At 48.0% G+C, this 14,421-nt stretch overlaps 1 protein-coding gene across 1 annotated transcript in view; it reads left to right on the forward strand.

Annotated features, from left to right (window-relative positions):
* The first annotated feature begins 2,006 nt into the window (after nt 1-2,006).
* Nucleotides 2,007-14,421, forward strand: part of LOC100994888 (solute carrier family 22 member 13) — a 54,626-nt gene continuing 42,211 nt past the window's right edge. Inside the window, exons 1-8 of the mRNA XM_063602266.1 lie at nt 2,007-4,038; nt 12,089-12,192; nt 12,446-12,600; nt 12,831-12,999; nt 13,212-13,332; nt 13,420-13,514; nt 13,724-13,938; nt 14,129-14,237. Of these exons, the coding sequence (XP_063458336.1) occupies nt 3,661-4,038; nt 12,089-12,192; nt 12,446-12,600; nt 12,831-12,999; nt 13,212-13,332; nt 13,420-13,514; nt 13,724-13,938; nt 14,129-14,237 (1,346 nt within the window). The 5' untranslated portion in view covers nt 2,007-3,660. The remainder of the gene's footprint in view (nt 4,039-12,088; nt 12,193-12,445; nt 12,601-12,830; nt 13,000-13,211; nt 13,333-13,419; nt 13,515-13,723; nt 13,939-14,128; nt 14,238-14,421) is intronic.

Genomic DNA, 14,421 nt, shown 5'->3' on the forward strand with positions numbered 1-14,421 from the left:
AGGATAGGGTCTGATATAGGGCAAGCCTTGTTAAGAACAGAATACTCTGGGCTGGGCACAGTGGCTCATGCCTGTAATCCTAGCACTTTGGGCAGCCGGGGTGGGTGGATCACAAGGTCAGGACAAGACCAGCCTGGCCAACATAGTGAAACCCCATCTCTACTAAAAATACAAAAAATTAGCCGGGCATGGTGGCGGGCACCTGTAATCCCAGCTACTCGAGAGGCTGAGGCAGGAGAATTGCTTGAATCCGGTGGGGGCGGAGGTTGCAGTGAGCCGAGATTGTGCCATTGCACTCCAGTCCGGGAGACAGTGCGAGACTCCATCTCAAAAAAAAAAAAAAAAACAGAACACTCTGGCTTATTTCAAATGGTTACTTGCCTCTCCCTGCTGGAAGCATAAGAGAATTTTTGTTTGATATTCACTGTGTGAACCCAGTAGAGCTCTTGGAAGTAAAAGCCACAGAAATATGGAGGCCTTTCTCTGGAGTTCTTAACTCTCAGAGTAATCTACATTGAGTCTCCGCAATTTGTCAGTTAAAGTTCAGGTTTTCTTATCCTGGTACTGGTTCCTGCAGAGGTTTCTTGTGGATTTCTGGTCCAGTAAATTGTAATTCTCTCTCTCCTTTTTTTTTTTTTTTTTTTTTGAGACAAAGTCTCGGTCTGTTGCCCAGGCTGGAGTGCAGTGGTGTGATCTTGGCTCACAGCAACCTCTGCCTCCCAGGTTCAAGCAATTCTTGAACCTCAGCCTCCTGAATAGCTGGGATTACAGGTATGTGTCACCACGCCCAGCTAATTTTTGTATTTTTAGTAGAGGCAGGGTTTCACCATGTTGGCCAGCCTGGTCTCGAGCTCCTGACCTCAAGTGATCTTACCCACTCGGCCTCACAAAGTCCTGGGATTACAAGCATGAGCCACTGTGCCTGACCTAAATTGTAATTCTCTGTATTCACCTGTGTGTCTCTAACTTTTGGGGCAGTCTTTTATTACCCTGTGACTTCACTTCTCTGACAGATCTAAGAAGTTACTCATTTTTCAGTTTGTTCAACAATTTTACTTGTTAAAAAGGAGTAGCAACTTCCAAGCTCCTTATGTGCCAGACCAGAAACCAGAAGTCTTACCACAAGTTTTTATTTAATAGAATCATTAAATTGCAAAATTGAAAGAGATTTGAGATGCCATCTAGTCCATCCCTGCAGGGGATCTTTCAGGAATACTTCCCTCTCCCTCCACCCCACACACGGACACCTCCCTACGCTCCCTGGACATGGTTGCCGGTGATCTTCCTGATACTTCCCATATGGAGAGTGTATTCAATCCACTAAAAACTGCTCGGCTGGTTAGAAAACTCTTGTTACACCCCTCTTTGGTCTTAGTTGTGGCCTTGAATGAAGGCAGGTACAAAGAGGAAGATGAGGAAGACAGCTTCAAAGAGGATACCTGGTCATGGGCCTTGAAGCATTGCAGAGAGCCTTTGGCAGTCTTTACAGGATGTGGTGGGGAGGAAGGGAGGGAAAAGTTAGGAGAAAGAAGTAAACCAAAACATCAGGATTTGGGGAATGTAGAGATAATGTGAGACCAGTGACATTCGGTGCCTCAGTTCCAAGGTTTGGGGATCATAGTTCAGCTGGAGACTGACTCTAGGGAGGGTTTGGGGATCATAGTTCAGCTGGAGACTGACTCTAGGGAGGTCTTTGATCAGGCCTCACTCTTGTCAGAAGTCTGCTAATCATTCTGTCTTTCTCTATTTTAGAACTGTACACCAAGAAGTGGAAGAATCTTTAGAGACCATCCTTTACCTAGATGGGGCAATTGAGGGCCAGAGCCAGGAACAGATTCTCAGGGTGAATCAGTGGCAGAGCTCAAGTTTCCTACCTCCCAGCTCTAGCTCTCTTGGTTGCTTGGAGCCAAACAAAGCAAAAATTCCTTTTCTGACTGGAATGAGGAGATGATGAGGGCAGAGGACAAGGCTTATGTCTCCATCTCAGTTCTTCCCCATAAGGGGAATACCAGACTAGGCAGTGGTGACTGGTAGCAATTGTTTTCTTGGCAATTCAATAAAGACAATGCTAAGAATAAGAACACTCAAGGAAGCTAAGTGAAGGAAAAAAAGAGCTGGGGACAGTGGTGATCCTGGTGGGAGAGGTTGGGGTGGGGCAAAGAGCAAAGCATGCTCCCTGAGCAGCATGTCAGGCCTTGCTTCTGCCCTCCACTGTCTGCCCTGCCTTGACCTGTACTGCAGGCTGACTGATTAACAGGCTACCAGCAGCTGTGCCAGTCAGGTGGCCAGGGCTGCCCTGCACAACCTTGCTTCCTTGCATTCCCTTCAGCAATGTTCCTCTGCTCATGCCTTAAAATAGTTCAAAATTGAGAAGATGAAAATGCTTTCTTATGCATACACAAGCAGACATGAATATGTGTATGCACCTGGTGTGTGTGTGGGCTGTGGTGGAGGCATACTTTGTCTTGTGTTCATTGTCACTGACATTGCTCAGGGAGGCTGGGGTACTTGCATTTGTTTTCATTTTTAGAGTGTGTTAATGGTTTCCTTCTTGATTAAAGTAGAGCTCAAAATGCAGCTCTGTCATTGCTCTGTATTCTTGGTTTGTCTTTGATGTTGAAAAGACAGTGCACTTGTGCTTTTGGTGGGGCTCCTGGCCTGCATGCTGCTTCCTAGAATTGGCAGGTATTGCATATCACCACATACCAGACACCCACAGGAGAGAAAAATCATCAGGATCAAGAGGCCAGATTGGGCTGCTGGCAAAGTTTATCTGCAGGCTAAGTGCTTGTTGCTCTCCTGCTTATCCATGCTGCCTAGTGTGGGCTATCCCTAGAAGGGAATTCTGTGTCCCTCTGAGTGCTGCAACTACTCTCAGGGTTTTACTGTAGTGGTTTTACCTCGCCTATTGGTTGACCCATCTACCTGTCTCATTTGAGTTGAGTGTGAATTGTTTAGGATATTGCAATTAGAGGTGGTGCGGGCTGGCTGGTTGCTATAAGCCATCTTAACATTTGGCTAAGCTCACTCCTGTGTGCTGGGCCTGACAAGGTCCTCTTGGTTCCTCTTGTGATGACTGTATCTTTTACACAGTTAATAAAACATCCTCAGATGTTATAAGCTGGAGTGAACTGTTTATTTTTCTATTTTTTTTATTTTAGTTTAAGTTCTGGGATACATGTGCTGAATGTGCAGGTTTGTTGCATAGATATACATGTGCCATGGTGGTTTGCTGCACCTATCAACCCATCTTCTAGGTTTTAAGCCTCACATGCATTAGATATTTGTCCTAATGCTCTCCCTCCCCTTGTCCCCCACCCCCTGACAGGCCCTGGTATGTGATGTTCCCCTCCCTGTGTCCATGTGTTCTCATTGTTCAACTCCCACTTATGAGTGAGAACATGCGGTGTTTGGTTTTCTGTTCCTGTGTTAGTTTGCTGAGGATGATTGTTTCCAACTTCATCCATGTGGACTATTTTTTCATCATATTCTACCCTTCCCAAGTCACACCTAGGGGGCTGAGGAGTGACAGGTGGAGCAGGGCAAGGCTGGATTAAACATTAATGCAGCTATCACCACTGCCCAGAGGAGCAAGTTCCCAGAGCCAAGCTACAGAGCTACCCTAGTGTCCCCAGGCTGAGGAGGTAGTGACTGGCATACATGGCTCAATTTGTCCAGGTCCTGGCTGAAATAGGTGACTTTGGTCGCTTCCAGATACAGCTATTGATCCTGCTGTGTGTTCTCAACTTCCTGTCTCCCTTCTACTTTTTTGCCCATGTCTTCATGGTCCTAGATGAGCCCCACCACTGTGCAGTGGCCTGGGTGAAGAACCACACTTTCAACCTGAGTGCTGCTGAACAGCTGGTACTGAGCGTGCCCCTGGACACTGCAGGCCACCCAGAGCCCTGCCTCATGTTCCGGCCACCCCCCGCCAATGCCAGCCTGCAGGACATCCTCAGCCACCACTTCAATGAGACGCAGCCTTGTGATATGGGCTGGGAATATCCTGAGAACAGGCTCCCATCCCTAAAGAATGAGGTAGGCTTGTCCTTTTGCTGGTCTCTCCACCAGTTGTGGGTCTGTCAGGTCTTGTGCCTGACTCTTCGCCCTCAGTCACTGGCTCTGTATCTGCCCCATGCCCATATGGTCAACCATGGGCACATATGTTTTTCATTTTGTCAATCTCATTTTCCTCTTTGTCCTCTGCCTATTGACCCATCTGTCTGTCATCTTCTCTGTCCAGTCTGTCTGCCCGTCTGTCCATTTTTTGCCCATCCTTCTGTCGTCTCTGTCTTTCCTTGTCTCTCTGGCTATCTACCCAGTTGGTGTCCTCTCCTCTTTTCCTATCTTTGTGCCTTTCTCTCTACCCAGTGTGCTCATCTGTCTGTCCAGTTCTCTTTGTCTTTCAGTCTACCCCTGCATGTCTGCCTATGTTCCTATTTTTCCTAACCCTCTAATGCCATCCCTTTCCCTGTCCATTTCACTGCCTTCCTGCTTGCTGGGCTTCAAAACTTTCAGCTTTTCTCTCTAGGTCTCTGCCAGCCTGCCCTTGGGACGCTGGAGAACATCCAGGACTCTAGGACTTGTCCTGTGGATAACTAAGCGTTCATTCTTGCTAACTTCATTCTTTTAGGAGAGATGCAGGCAGAAAAGTTCCCATCCTAGCCACCTCCGAGCAAGAGGGGCCCTCTGAAAGCATCCAGTCCCACTCTGTTGCTTCCCAGATGTTGGGGTTGAGGCACAGAATGAGGATATGGCTTAGCCAGGGCAATGCAGTGAGTTGATCATGGAGCTGGGGCTCTCATGCCAGATACCTGCTGTCTAGATTCCCACAGGAGTGGGAGGCAGCACAGATAGTCCAGAAACCTGAGGGGCATGGGTGCTTGAGGGGATCTGTATAATTCTCATCTTCTTTATGGTGGAAAATCTGGGATTAAACATTCACTTCTTCCCCACCCCATGGCTGAAAAAGTATTTATTTTTAGAGGTTGTCAGAGACCAATGTGTTAACCAAAGCTTAACTTTCACTTTTTAATGTGTGACCATAAAACTGCTCCCAGAAGCCTGGCAGCCTGCGGATATGTCCTGCCTGTCCTTCTCCCAACTCTCCCCCACCCCACCCCACCCCATGCCACAGGGAGCTCTAGGGAGCCTGTGCATGCTCCCAGGCTCTGAGGCTGGCCAGCTTAGCCCCTTCTGACCCTTACTGTCCTCTCCATCATCTCCCCAGCATCACATCCATGGCCGGTCCCAGCCTTCACCAGCCCTAACGTGTTGTGATATGCCTGTATGTGTTAAACTCTCTGCCCACCTGGCCAAATATCATCATTCTCAAAGCCCAGAAAACCTTCCAGATTGCTCACAGACTACTCTAGGCCTTCTTCACACCCCATGCTGGACTGTTCATGCAACCGTATTCAGCCAAAGGCCCCTGAGGATTAACTGTGCGGGGAAGTCAGAGGGGAAAGGTACTTTGTTCCTCTAGTGGTCAGGAAAGGTCTGGGCCCCTTGCAGAGGAATAAAGGGCTGGGCAGGTTCTAAGGCCCAGAATTTGCTTCCTCCTGGTTCCAGGGGAATGGGCAGGCAACTTTCTGAAGGAAGTGGTATGTGTGAACTGGGGCACCAAGATACTAGAAAAATGTTGCTAGAGAAGAGGGGAAGGCCTCTGCAGGTGGAGAATAAGAATAGCACAGGAAAGGCCTGGCAGCAGGAAGCAGGCAGGATGTCTGGGGAGCAGTGGGAGTGCCTGCAATGGGGACAGGGTGGAGGGGCAGGGGTATAGGAATTAGATGGATGTTTTCAAGGATTTGGGACCTCTGTTCTTTGGTGTTTGTTTGACACATCTGAAAAGAATGCATACACAAAGAATTATCATGTGAGAAAGCATTGGTTAACGCTAAGGTAATAATTAGGATTTGTGGAAGGTAGAAAAAATTACCTAAACATTTTTAGCAATTGGGAACTGCAAAATAAGCCGATAACATCCCTGTTAACACTTAGGAAGAGTCTTCATTCATGACATCTGTTAAACTAGAGAGCCTCCATTGGCTGTTGGAAGGTTCCTCAAACACAAAACAGAAACAAGGGGAGTCCCTTGACTGGTTCCCATGTTCTTAAGTGTTCTCCCCGCCCCTTCTCCAACCTCAGCTCCTCGATGAAGCAGACCTCCATAACTTGAAAGAGGGTGTTATCATTCCATAGACATCTATCTTATACATAGCATCACCCTCACATTTCTTCTACATGCTGGGTCTTCAGCTGCGTTCTAGGAACACCATGTCACACACTCTTAAGCTGCACATTTATGCTAAGCATATGAGAGAATAACAGGAAAGACTTTTTTTCAGATTATGAACTCACTCCATTTAGTGTATTTCAGAAGGTGCATACTTCTCTTCATTTGTCAGTGAAAGAAGTTGGAAATTAACTTCGAAAAATAAATCAGCAAATAGCAAATTTTCTCAAAAGTTACAGTCACGTATATAGGGCAAGAAATGAGGAAGGGCAAGACAGACTCCACCCACATTAGTGAGTTTCATCAAACACCCAAGGGTGGAGAGAAAAGGCAGCTTTCAGAAAGGACTGTGTTATGAAATGAGGCAGGTGGGGAATGTGTTTTCTAAACTAGATCTAGGAAGTGGAATGTGGAATCAATCTGTCCTCCTCCCTTTAAGGACTGTCCACTGGTTAATATATTTTTTAAAGGACTAAAAAATAATCTCCTCACACACAAACACCCGCAAAACAAACAAACAAACAAAAAAACAAAAAAACAAAAACAGCATTAAGATGTCCCATGTTACTCTCGAGGGGAACAAAGGAGCAGCTTAACAATTAGCATTAGTGTACTAGAGAGTCATCACAAGCATGCCTTGCTTTTAAGCAAACAAAAAATTTTTTTGAAGCAACAGAACAAACGAGTACTGATCACTTTTCTGACAATAAACAATGATTCAAAAGTAACTAGTATTAGGTTGGGGAAGGGGAACCATACCTATGAGCCTTGTCTTGCAAGAGTATATGTTGGTAGGATTAGGCATTTGTCATTATTGCAGAGAATGAACTTCAATTTTTTTTTTTTTTTTTGAGACAGGGTCTTGCTCTGTCACCCAGGCTGGAGTGCAGTGGCGAGATCTGGGCTCACTGCAACCTCCACCTCCTGGGTTCAAGTGATTCTCTGACCTCAGCCTATCAAGTAGCTGGGACTACAGGCATGCACCACCATGCCTGGCTAATTTTTATATTTTTAGTAGAGATGGGGTTTCACCATGTTGGCCAGAGTGGTCTCGAAGTCCTGACCTCAGGTGATCCACCCGCCTCAGCCTCCCAAAGTGCTGGGATTACAGGTGTGAGCCACCGTGCCTGGCCTAATTTTTAATTCTTAGTTTGACTTAAACTTTGCTTTTAGTGTGATGGCGACAAAAGCTGAGCTGAAAGGGCTTTGGAGAGATGTTCACAGCAGCACATGCCTGAGGCTCTCTCTTCTTTGGCTCTGGAGGCTTGGTTAACTGCATTCTTTTTTTATTTTATTTTATTTTATTATTATTATACTTTAAGTTTTAGGGTACATGTGCACCATGTGCAGGTTAGTTACATATGTATACATGTGCCATACTGGTGTGCTGCACCCATTAACTCGTCATTTAGCATTAGATATATCTCCTAAAGCTATCCCCTCCCCCCTCCCCCCACCCCACAACAGTCCCCAGAGTGTGATGTTCCCCTTCCTGTGTCCATGTGTTCTCATTGTTCAATTCCCACCTATGAGTGAGAATATACGGTGTTTGGTTTTTTGTTCTTGGGATAGTTTACTGAGAATGATAATTTCCAATTTCATCCATGTCCCTACAAAGGACATGAACTCATCATTTTTATGGCTGCATAGTATTCCATGGTGTATATGTGCCACATTTTCTTAATCCAGTCTATCATTTTTGGACATTTGGGTTGGTTCCAAGTCTTTGCTATTGTGAATAATGCCACAGTAAACATACGTGTGCATGTGTCTTTATAGCAGCATGATTTATAGTCCTTTGGGTATATACCCAGTAATGGGATGGCTGGGTCGAATGGTGTTTCTAGTTCAGTTAACTGCATTCTTTAGGCCCTTCTCTGTGAGTGCAGAATGCTCTGCATACTCAACAGCCTTCCAGTCCGAGGCCAGTCTGGAGTGATAGGCTTCTGTTTTTTGTTCTTGGCAAGTTTTACAAGAGTAGAGGGATCATTCTCTGAGATGAATTTGGGTCTCGACAAGCAAGAAAGGAATCTTTGGATAGTGGTGAGTTATCACAGGCACCCACTTTTCTTTCACATTTTTGAATGAGGACTGAGATACCACTGAAAAACTGACTAGAAATACATCTGTTTGTGGATACTTAGCAATTGCAATCTTTTATAACCCTCTTGCCCAGAAGTGTCAAAAAGTCCAAGAGCATATGGCTCTCCACCAACCATAACCATGACCACATAGTTGTTAGAAATAGTTGGTACATTTTCAGATGTAAATTTGTTTGTTGTGTAGGATATCGGTATGTTTTACCAATGGCATCATTGCTTACAACAGCACACTTAATGGTCTGCATTGCTGAAATAGTTTTGTATTTACTTTAAATATTTCAAACTCGATGTTGACCTCAGCTTCTCCCTGGGGCATGGTGGCACTCAGGACCTCTCTCCTAGACAGTGCTGGCATTGCGGTTGGAACTTGGGCCTCTCACTCTACCCTAACATGCTCTCCTCACCCCAACTCTTCCAAAGACTGTGACTCCCAAGGAAATGAATGCTTTGTGCCCTGCACCACATGCTAATCCCAAGCTCGGTTCCAGAGTGCAGCCGGCTTTGTGTGATCTTCTATCTCTGGTTTTCATCTATGAGGAAGAGTTCTGCCCATTGACCCAGAGGACCCTCTCTGAGCTGACACCTAAGCTTCTTTATTATAAATGGTGACTTCATATTTAAACTTAAATGCAAACAATACTAATTTGAAAAGAGAAAAGTATATTTCCATATAGGCTGTGTGCTCTTGAAGCTCAGAATATGTTTCTCCTTTTCAACCTACATTTCCTGGGCGTCCACCCTTGGTAAAAGAAAAAAAATGGGCTGGGTGCAGTGGCTCGTGCCTGTAATCCCAACACTTTGGGAGGCTGAGGCAGGAGGATCACTTGAGCCCAAGAGTTCAAGACCAGCCTGGGCAATATAGTGAGACCTCATCTCTACAAAAAAATAAAATAATCAGCCAGGCATGGTGGCACATGCCTATAGTCTCAGCTACTCCAGAGGCTGAAGTGGGACAATCGTTTGAGCTAGTAGTAAGCCGTATTCATGCCACTGCACTCCAGCCTGGGGAGACGCTTTCTCAAAAAAAAAAAAAAAAAAAAAAAAAAAAAATGACTCCCCTGTCTACGTGGACCTTGGAATGGGAAGGTGGGAAGACCATCAATGAATAGCAACAATCATGTGATCTGTCCAGCGACCAAAGAAGTAGGAATAGGAGAGAAGGGGAAGCAGAAAGAACAACCATTTCTGGGGTCTGGAGGCATGAAAATGCCTGGCATATTTAGGAATGCTGACATGGCAAAAGAGACTGGGAAATAGGCAACAGCTAGCTCTTCAAGGGCCTTAGATATAGTGCTAAGGAATTTGGGCTTTCTCCTAGAGACCAAAGGGAGCTGTTGAAGGTTTTGGAATAGGGGAGGGATCCGGGATGGGGTATACACCAAGAAATGAGGGTGGGATTCTGCAGACCACCATGGCAGGCTGCAGACAGAACCATCCACTGTGGGTGTTGGGGCTGGGGAGGATGACTGGCATCCCAAGTTGGAGCCCTCTTCATCTCTACCACCTGCAACATGACAACACCATGAGAGCTCAGGCATATCTCAGCGCCTCTCCAAGCCTCAGTCTCTGCTGCTGCACAAGGGGAATGATAAGCCATTATGGGGTTAGAATGAGGATTTAATGTCATAGCAGGTATATAAACTGAAGAGAGGTAGTGAATGGTGGCTGTTGACCAGGGGTGCCAGCCTTAGAAGACTCCAAGGCTTGGTGCTCATGCCCACAGGGCACTTCACCCCCTTGTGTCTGAGCTGTCTGCCACCAGCTGAGAGCTTTGTGAGCACAGAGGCCAGCATAGCCTCACCCTACATAACAGGTGCTGAGAGCTTCGTGTGACATAGCCACTGAGCTAACCATGTTACAAATGTTAGTTCCTTTCATTATATCAGGTGATACTATATAGCATATTTTATTCACATTTTGTAGTGGGAAACCAAGACACAGACAGATGGGCTAACAGGCTCAAGATCACACAAAGCCACTCAATTCTGACTTCTGAGCCTGGGAACAGTAGGCCTTTATTATTAGTTATTTTAAATGCCATCTTACTACAAAGGCAATCTGTGGCTGCTAGACAAAAACCAAACAGGATAGAACTGGTTGGAGCAACAATTTCAAGTCCCCTGTCCTTCCCTACTTCATTCCCAGGGGCAATCAGTTCATCACTTGATACATGTTGAAAGTTCTTGAAAATTAACAGTTGTCCTTAAGAACAGAAGTATGAGCACAATGGTAACTCCTGGACTGGTTAATTTCTTGCTAAAAGTTATTTAACTGATGGTGATTGGTTAATTAGCTAGCTGTAGGCATTAGTTTATGTCTTCATTTATTCATTCATTCAGCAGACATTCTTTTAGCCTTCACTCAGATTCATTCCCTGTCTAGGGCAAGAGAGATGTCTCAACTCTACCAGCTGCCATCCAGCTGTAGGACCAAGGGTTAGCTGCTTAAACTTTCCTTTCTCGGGAAGTTGATAATAAGTGAAGGATTATTATTAGAATTCTGTGAGATCATGCATGTAAAGTGTTTAGCAAGCACCCAGCACAGTGTAAGTGCTCAGTGGTTGCTGCTGGGAAGCTGGAGGAGAGCTCACATGACGGTTCCCCAACAAACATTTGTGTGTGGAACTGGGCTGTGTTCAAGAGGCATGGCGGGACTCCCTAAGGGGCCCACAAACCCCCTGGGGTGGGGGTCAGTCAAGTGAGTCAAGTGCACATACAGTAGACGTGTGTACAGAGTGGTATGGACCCAAATATCTTCTCCTCTTGGTTTCTCAGGCTGTGGGATTCTCTCTATAGGTCTTGGGTGGATTAGCATTCTCTGTGTCTCTCTCTTTCTCTGTCACACACCTGCACATTCTCTCATTCTCTCCCTCCCTCCCTCTGTGTGTGCGTGTGTATGTGTGTGTGTGTTCCTCTCTCCTAATCGCCTTCCTCAAGGCATGTGTGAGGGCTCCTTAGGATTCTGATTGCCTGTGAATGGTGGGTACTTCAGGGGGATTTTGCAGCCAGGTAGAAAAACATGGAGAGACCCAAGTGTGTCCCAGGGGTGCCCTGGCTATGGAGAAGCGGCCCCATTTGTTAAGAAGCAGCAATTAATGATTTGTCACAGGGTTCCAAAATTTGCATCCTTATTGTGTCAATAATTTTACATGGCATCTCCAGGCCAAAAGAAATGCCTAACAGCTCTATGTATTAAGTCATTAAGTTCAAACAAGTGTTTATGTCCTAACAACTTAGTAGTTATTTTTTGGAATAAATGCATAAGTTGACAGCAAAATATTTTAATGTTATTCTTAAATACAATAACCTACTGATAGGATGTATGCACTTACTGGGCATTGTACAACTTCTCAGTCCTTAAACACTACCTCCCTCACTTTCTCTTCCACATTGATTTTCATGTGGCATTTGCTTTCACAGCAACTGCCAAAAGCACTTTCCTATAGATATGATGTCAGATTTCACATAGATATGATGTCATTGGAAGGAAAGTAGTGTGGTCTCACGTTGAAAGTGTGAACTATCCTGAGCTAGTAATTTGTGTGATATCAGAGAGATGTCAACTTGTATTTCCCTTTAAAACCTGAATTGCCCTGCCATGCTCAGTGAGTTCACCATGGTGCCCTGGAGTGCCTCAGTACACAGTTTGGGAACCATGAGCTCCTGCCCTGAAGGGTTTGTAGTGGGCCAGGTGGTGTAGGGCTTGCCCTCCTTGCAGCCCCTGGACTCACATCTGCCTGTGTCTCCCTCAGTTCAACCTGGTTTGTGATCGGAAGCACCTGAAGGACACCACACAGTCAGTGTTCATGGCTGGGCTCCTTGTTGGCACCCTCATGTTTGGGCCCCTCTGCGACCGGTAAGAACCTTGCCCTGCCCACTCCCTGCCTAGCAAGCTCGTCAGCTCTGGCACAGGCCCAAGTCCCCCTTATGCCCCTTACACTGGCCTTTAGGCGAGGCCCTCTTCCCCCTACCCTCAAATGGGGCTCAGGGAAGGGCTGTGTCTCCTCCCTCAGACAGAGACCCCAGGACAGGGCTGGGCCCCCTTGCGGCCTTCTCCTCAGATGCCTTCCGGGAGGGACCCTCCCCACAGACCTGCCCTGTTTCCTCAGGATTGGCCGCAAGGCCACAATCCTGGCACAGCTGCTCCTCTTCACCCTCATCGGCCTGGCCACAGCCTTTGTGCCCAGCTTTGAGCTCTACATGGCCCTGCGCTTTGCTGTGGCTACTGCCGTCGCTGGACTTAGCTTCAGCAATGTCACCCTACGTGAGTGTCTGGGCCCTGGAGCCTTCAGCCATAGGGTGAGGCCCAGGGGCCTGGGAGGGCCACAGCCCCAAACGGCCTGTGGAGGTCTTTTCAGGTACCCCACATCTGAAGTGGTCGCACTGGTGCTTCCTGTGTTGGCACTGAGGCCCAGCCCCCACAGGGTGGCATCTAGGAGTAATGGGGAGTGAATGGCAGGGATTAGCCCTGTCTCAACCTCTCCATTGCCACAGTGACAGAATGGGTGGGGCCCTCATGGAGGACGCAGGCCGTGGTCCTGGCCCAGTGCAACTTCTCCCTCGGGCAGATGGTGCTTGCGGGACTCGCCTACGGTTTCCGCAACTGGAGGCTCCTTCAGATCACCGGCACTGCGCCTGGCTTACTGCTCTTCTTCTACTTCTGGTGAGGAAAATACATGCCAGGAGCAAGCCCCCCCAGGTTAGTTGTGTTGTGGTGGGGTTGGAGTGCAGCACCCATGTTCATAGGACAGTCAGAGGTGAGTCTGGGAGAGGGAGCCTGTCACAGCTGGGTGTGGGGTTCAGTTTGCACTGAAACAAGCCAGAAAGCTCCCTAGGACTCCAGGCCCCAAGGTCATAGCCGTTGCTGACCCACAGGGCTCTGCCAGAATCTGCACGTTGGCTCCTGACCCATGGGAGGATGGACGAGGCGATACAACTGATCCAGAAGGCAGCCTCGGTCAATAGGCGGAAACTCTCCCCGGAGCTCATGAACCAGGTACTTCCAGCAGGCCCAGGCCCAGGCCCAGAATCAGACCCACATGGATCTTCCTACCTGGCTTCTCACTCTGCTTCTTCCTCCCAGCTGGTCCCAGAGAAGACAGGCCCCTCAGGGAATGCCCTGGATCTGTTCAGACACCCCCAGCTCCGGAAGGTGACCCTGATTATCTTCTGTGTCTGGTGAGTGCCCAGAACCCGAGGACAGAACCACAGGGCTGCAGCCTCCCTGGTGTGTGTTGGCAGAGGGGTGGGCTGGTGGCTGTTTGGCTGGGATGGTCTCTCCCTGGTTGTGCCAGTGTCCCCTGCTGTGACTGCTGACCAAGGCAGGCTCTCCCTCTGGGTGGTGTCTCGTCACCCAGCAGTGACAGGCACCCTTCATTACCTTGTAGGTTTGTGGACAGTCTGGGGTACTACGGCCTGAGCCTCCAAGTGGGGGACTTCGGCCTGGACGTCTATCTGACGCAGCTCATCTTTGGAGCTGTTGAGGTGCCTGCCCGCTGTTCCAGCATCTTCATGATGCAGAGGTTTGGCCGCAAGTGGAGCCAGTTGGGGACCTTGGTCTTGGGTGGCCTGATGTGTATCATCATCATCTTCATCCCAGCAGGTACCAGGGCTGGCTATCCCTCACCCGCATGCCCCCTCACCCACCGGCTGCCAGGGGCTAGACCAGTGGCCATTGTTCTGCTTCCAGGAGTAAAGGCTTCCCTGGGGTTTGGGTACAGAAGGGGTGGGGAGTTTCAGTGGATGAGACCGGCGTCAGGGCCCAGGTGATGGGGCTGTCTACCCTCTGCCAGATCTGCCCGTGGTGGTCACCATGCTGGCTGTGGTGGGGAAGATGGCCACAGCTGCTGCCTTTACCATCTCCTATGTGTACTCTGCCGAGCTTTTCCCCACCATCCTCCGGTAAGAGCTGCAGTGTGACTCCTGCTCCTCTGCTACTGAGACGCTGATTTGGCTGTCCCTCCTCGGCCCTCACCCCATTCCACAAATAGCTGACAGGGCTGGCTCTGCGGCAGCAGTGCTGGGCGGGGTCCAGGACAACTAGAAATCTAGCCCAAGCCCTCAAGTTGTCCTCAGAATGGTGGAG

Source organism: Pan paniscus, chromosome 2 (genome assembly GCF_029289425.2).
Source record: "Pan paniscus chromosome 2, NHGRI_mPanPan1-v2.0_pri, whole genome shotgun sequence".
NCBI lineage: Eukaryota > Metazoa > Chordata > Mammalia > Primates > Hominidae > Pan > Pan paniscus.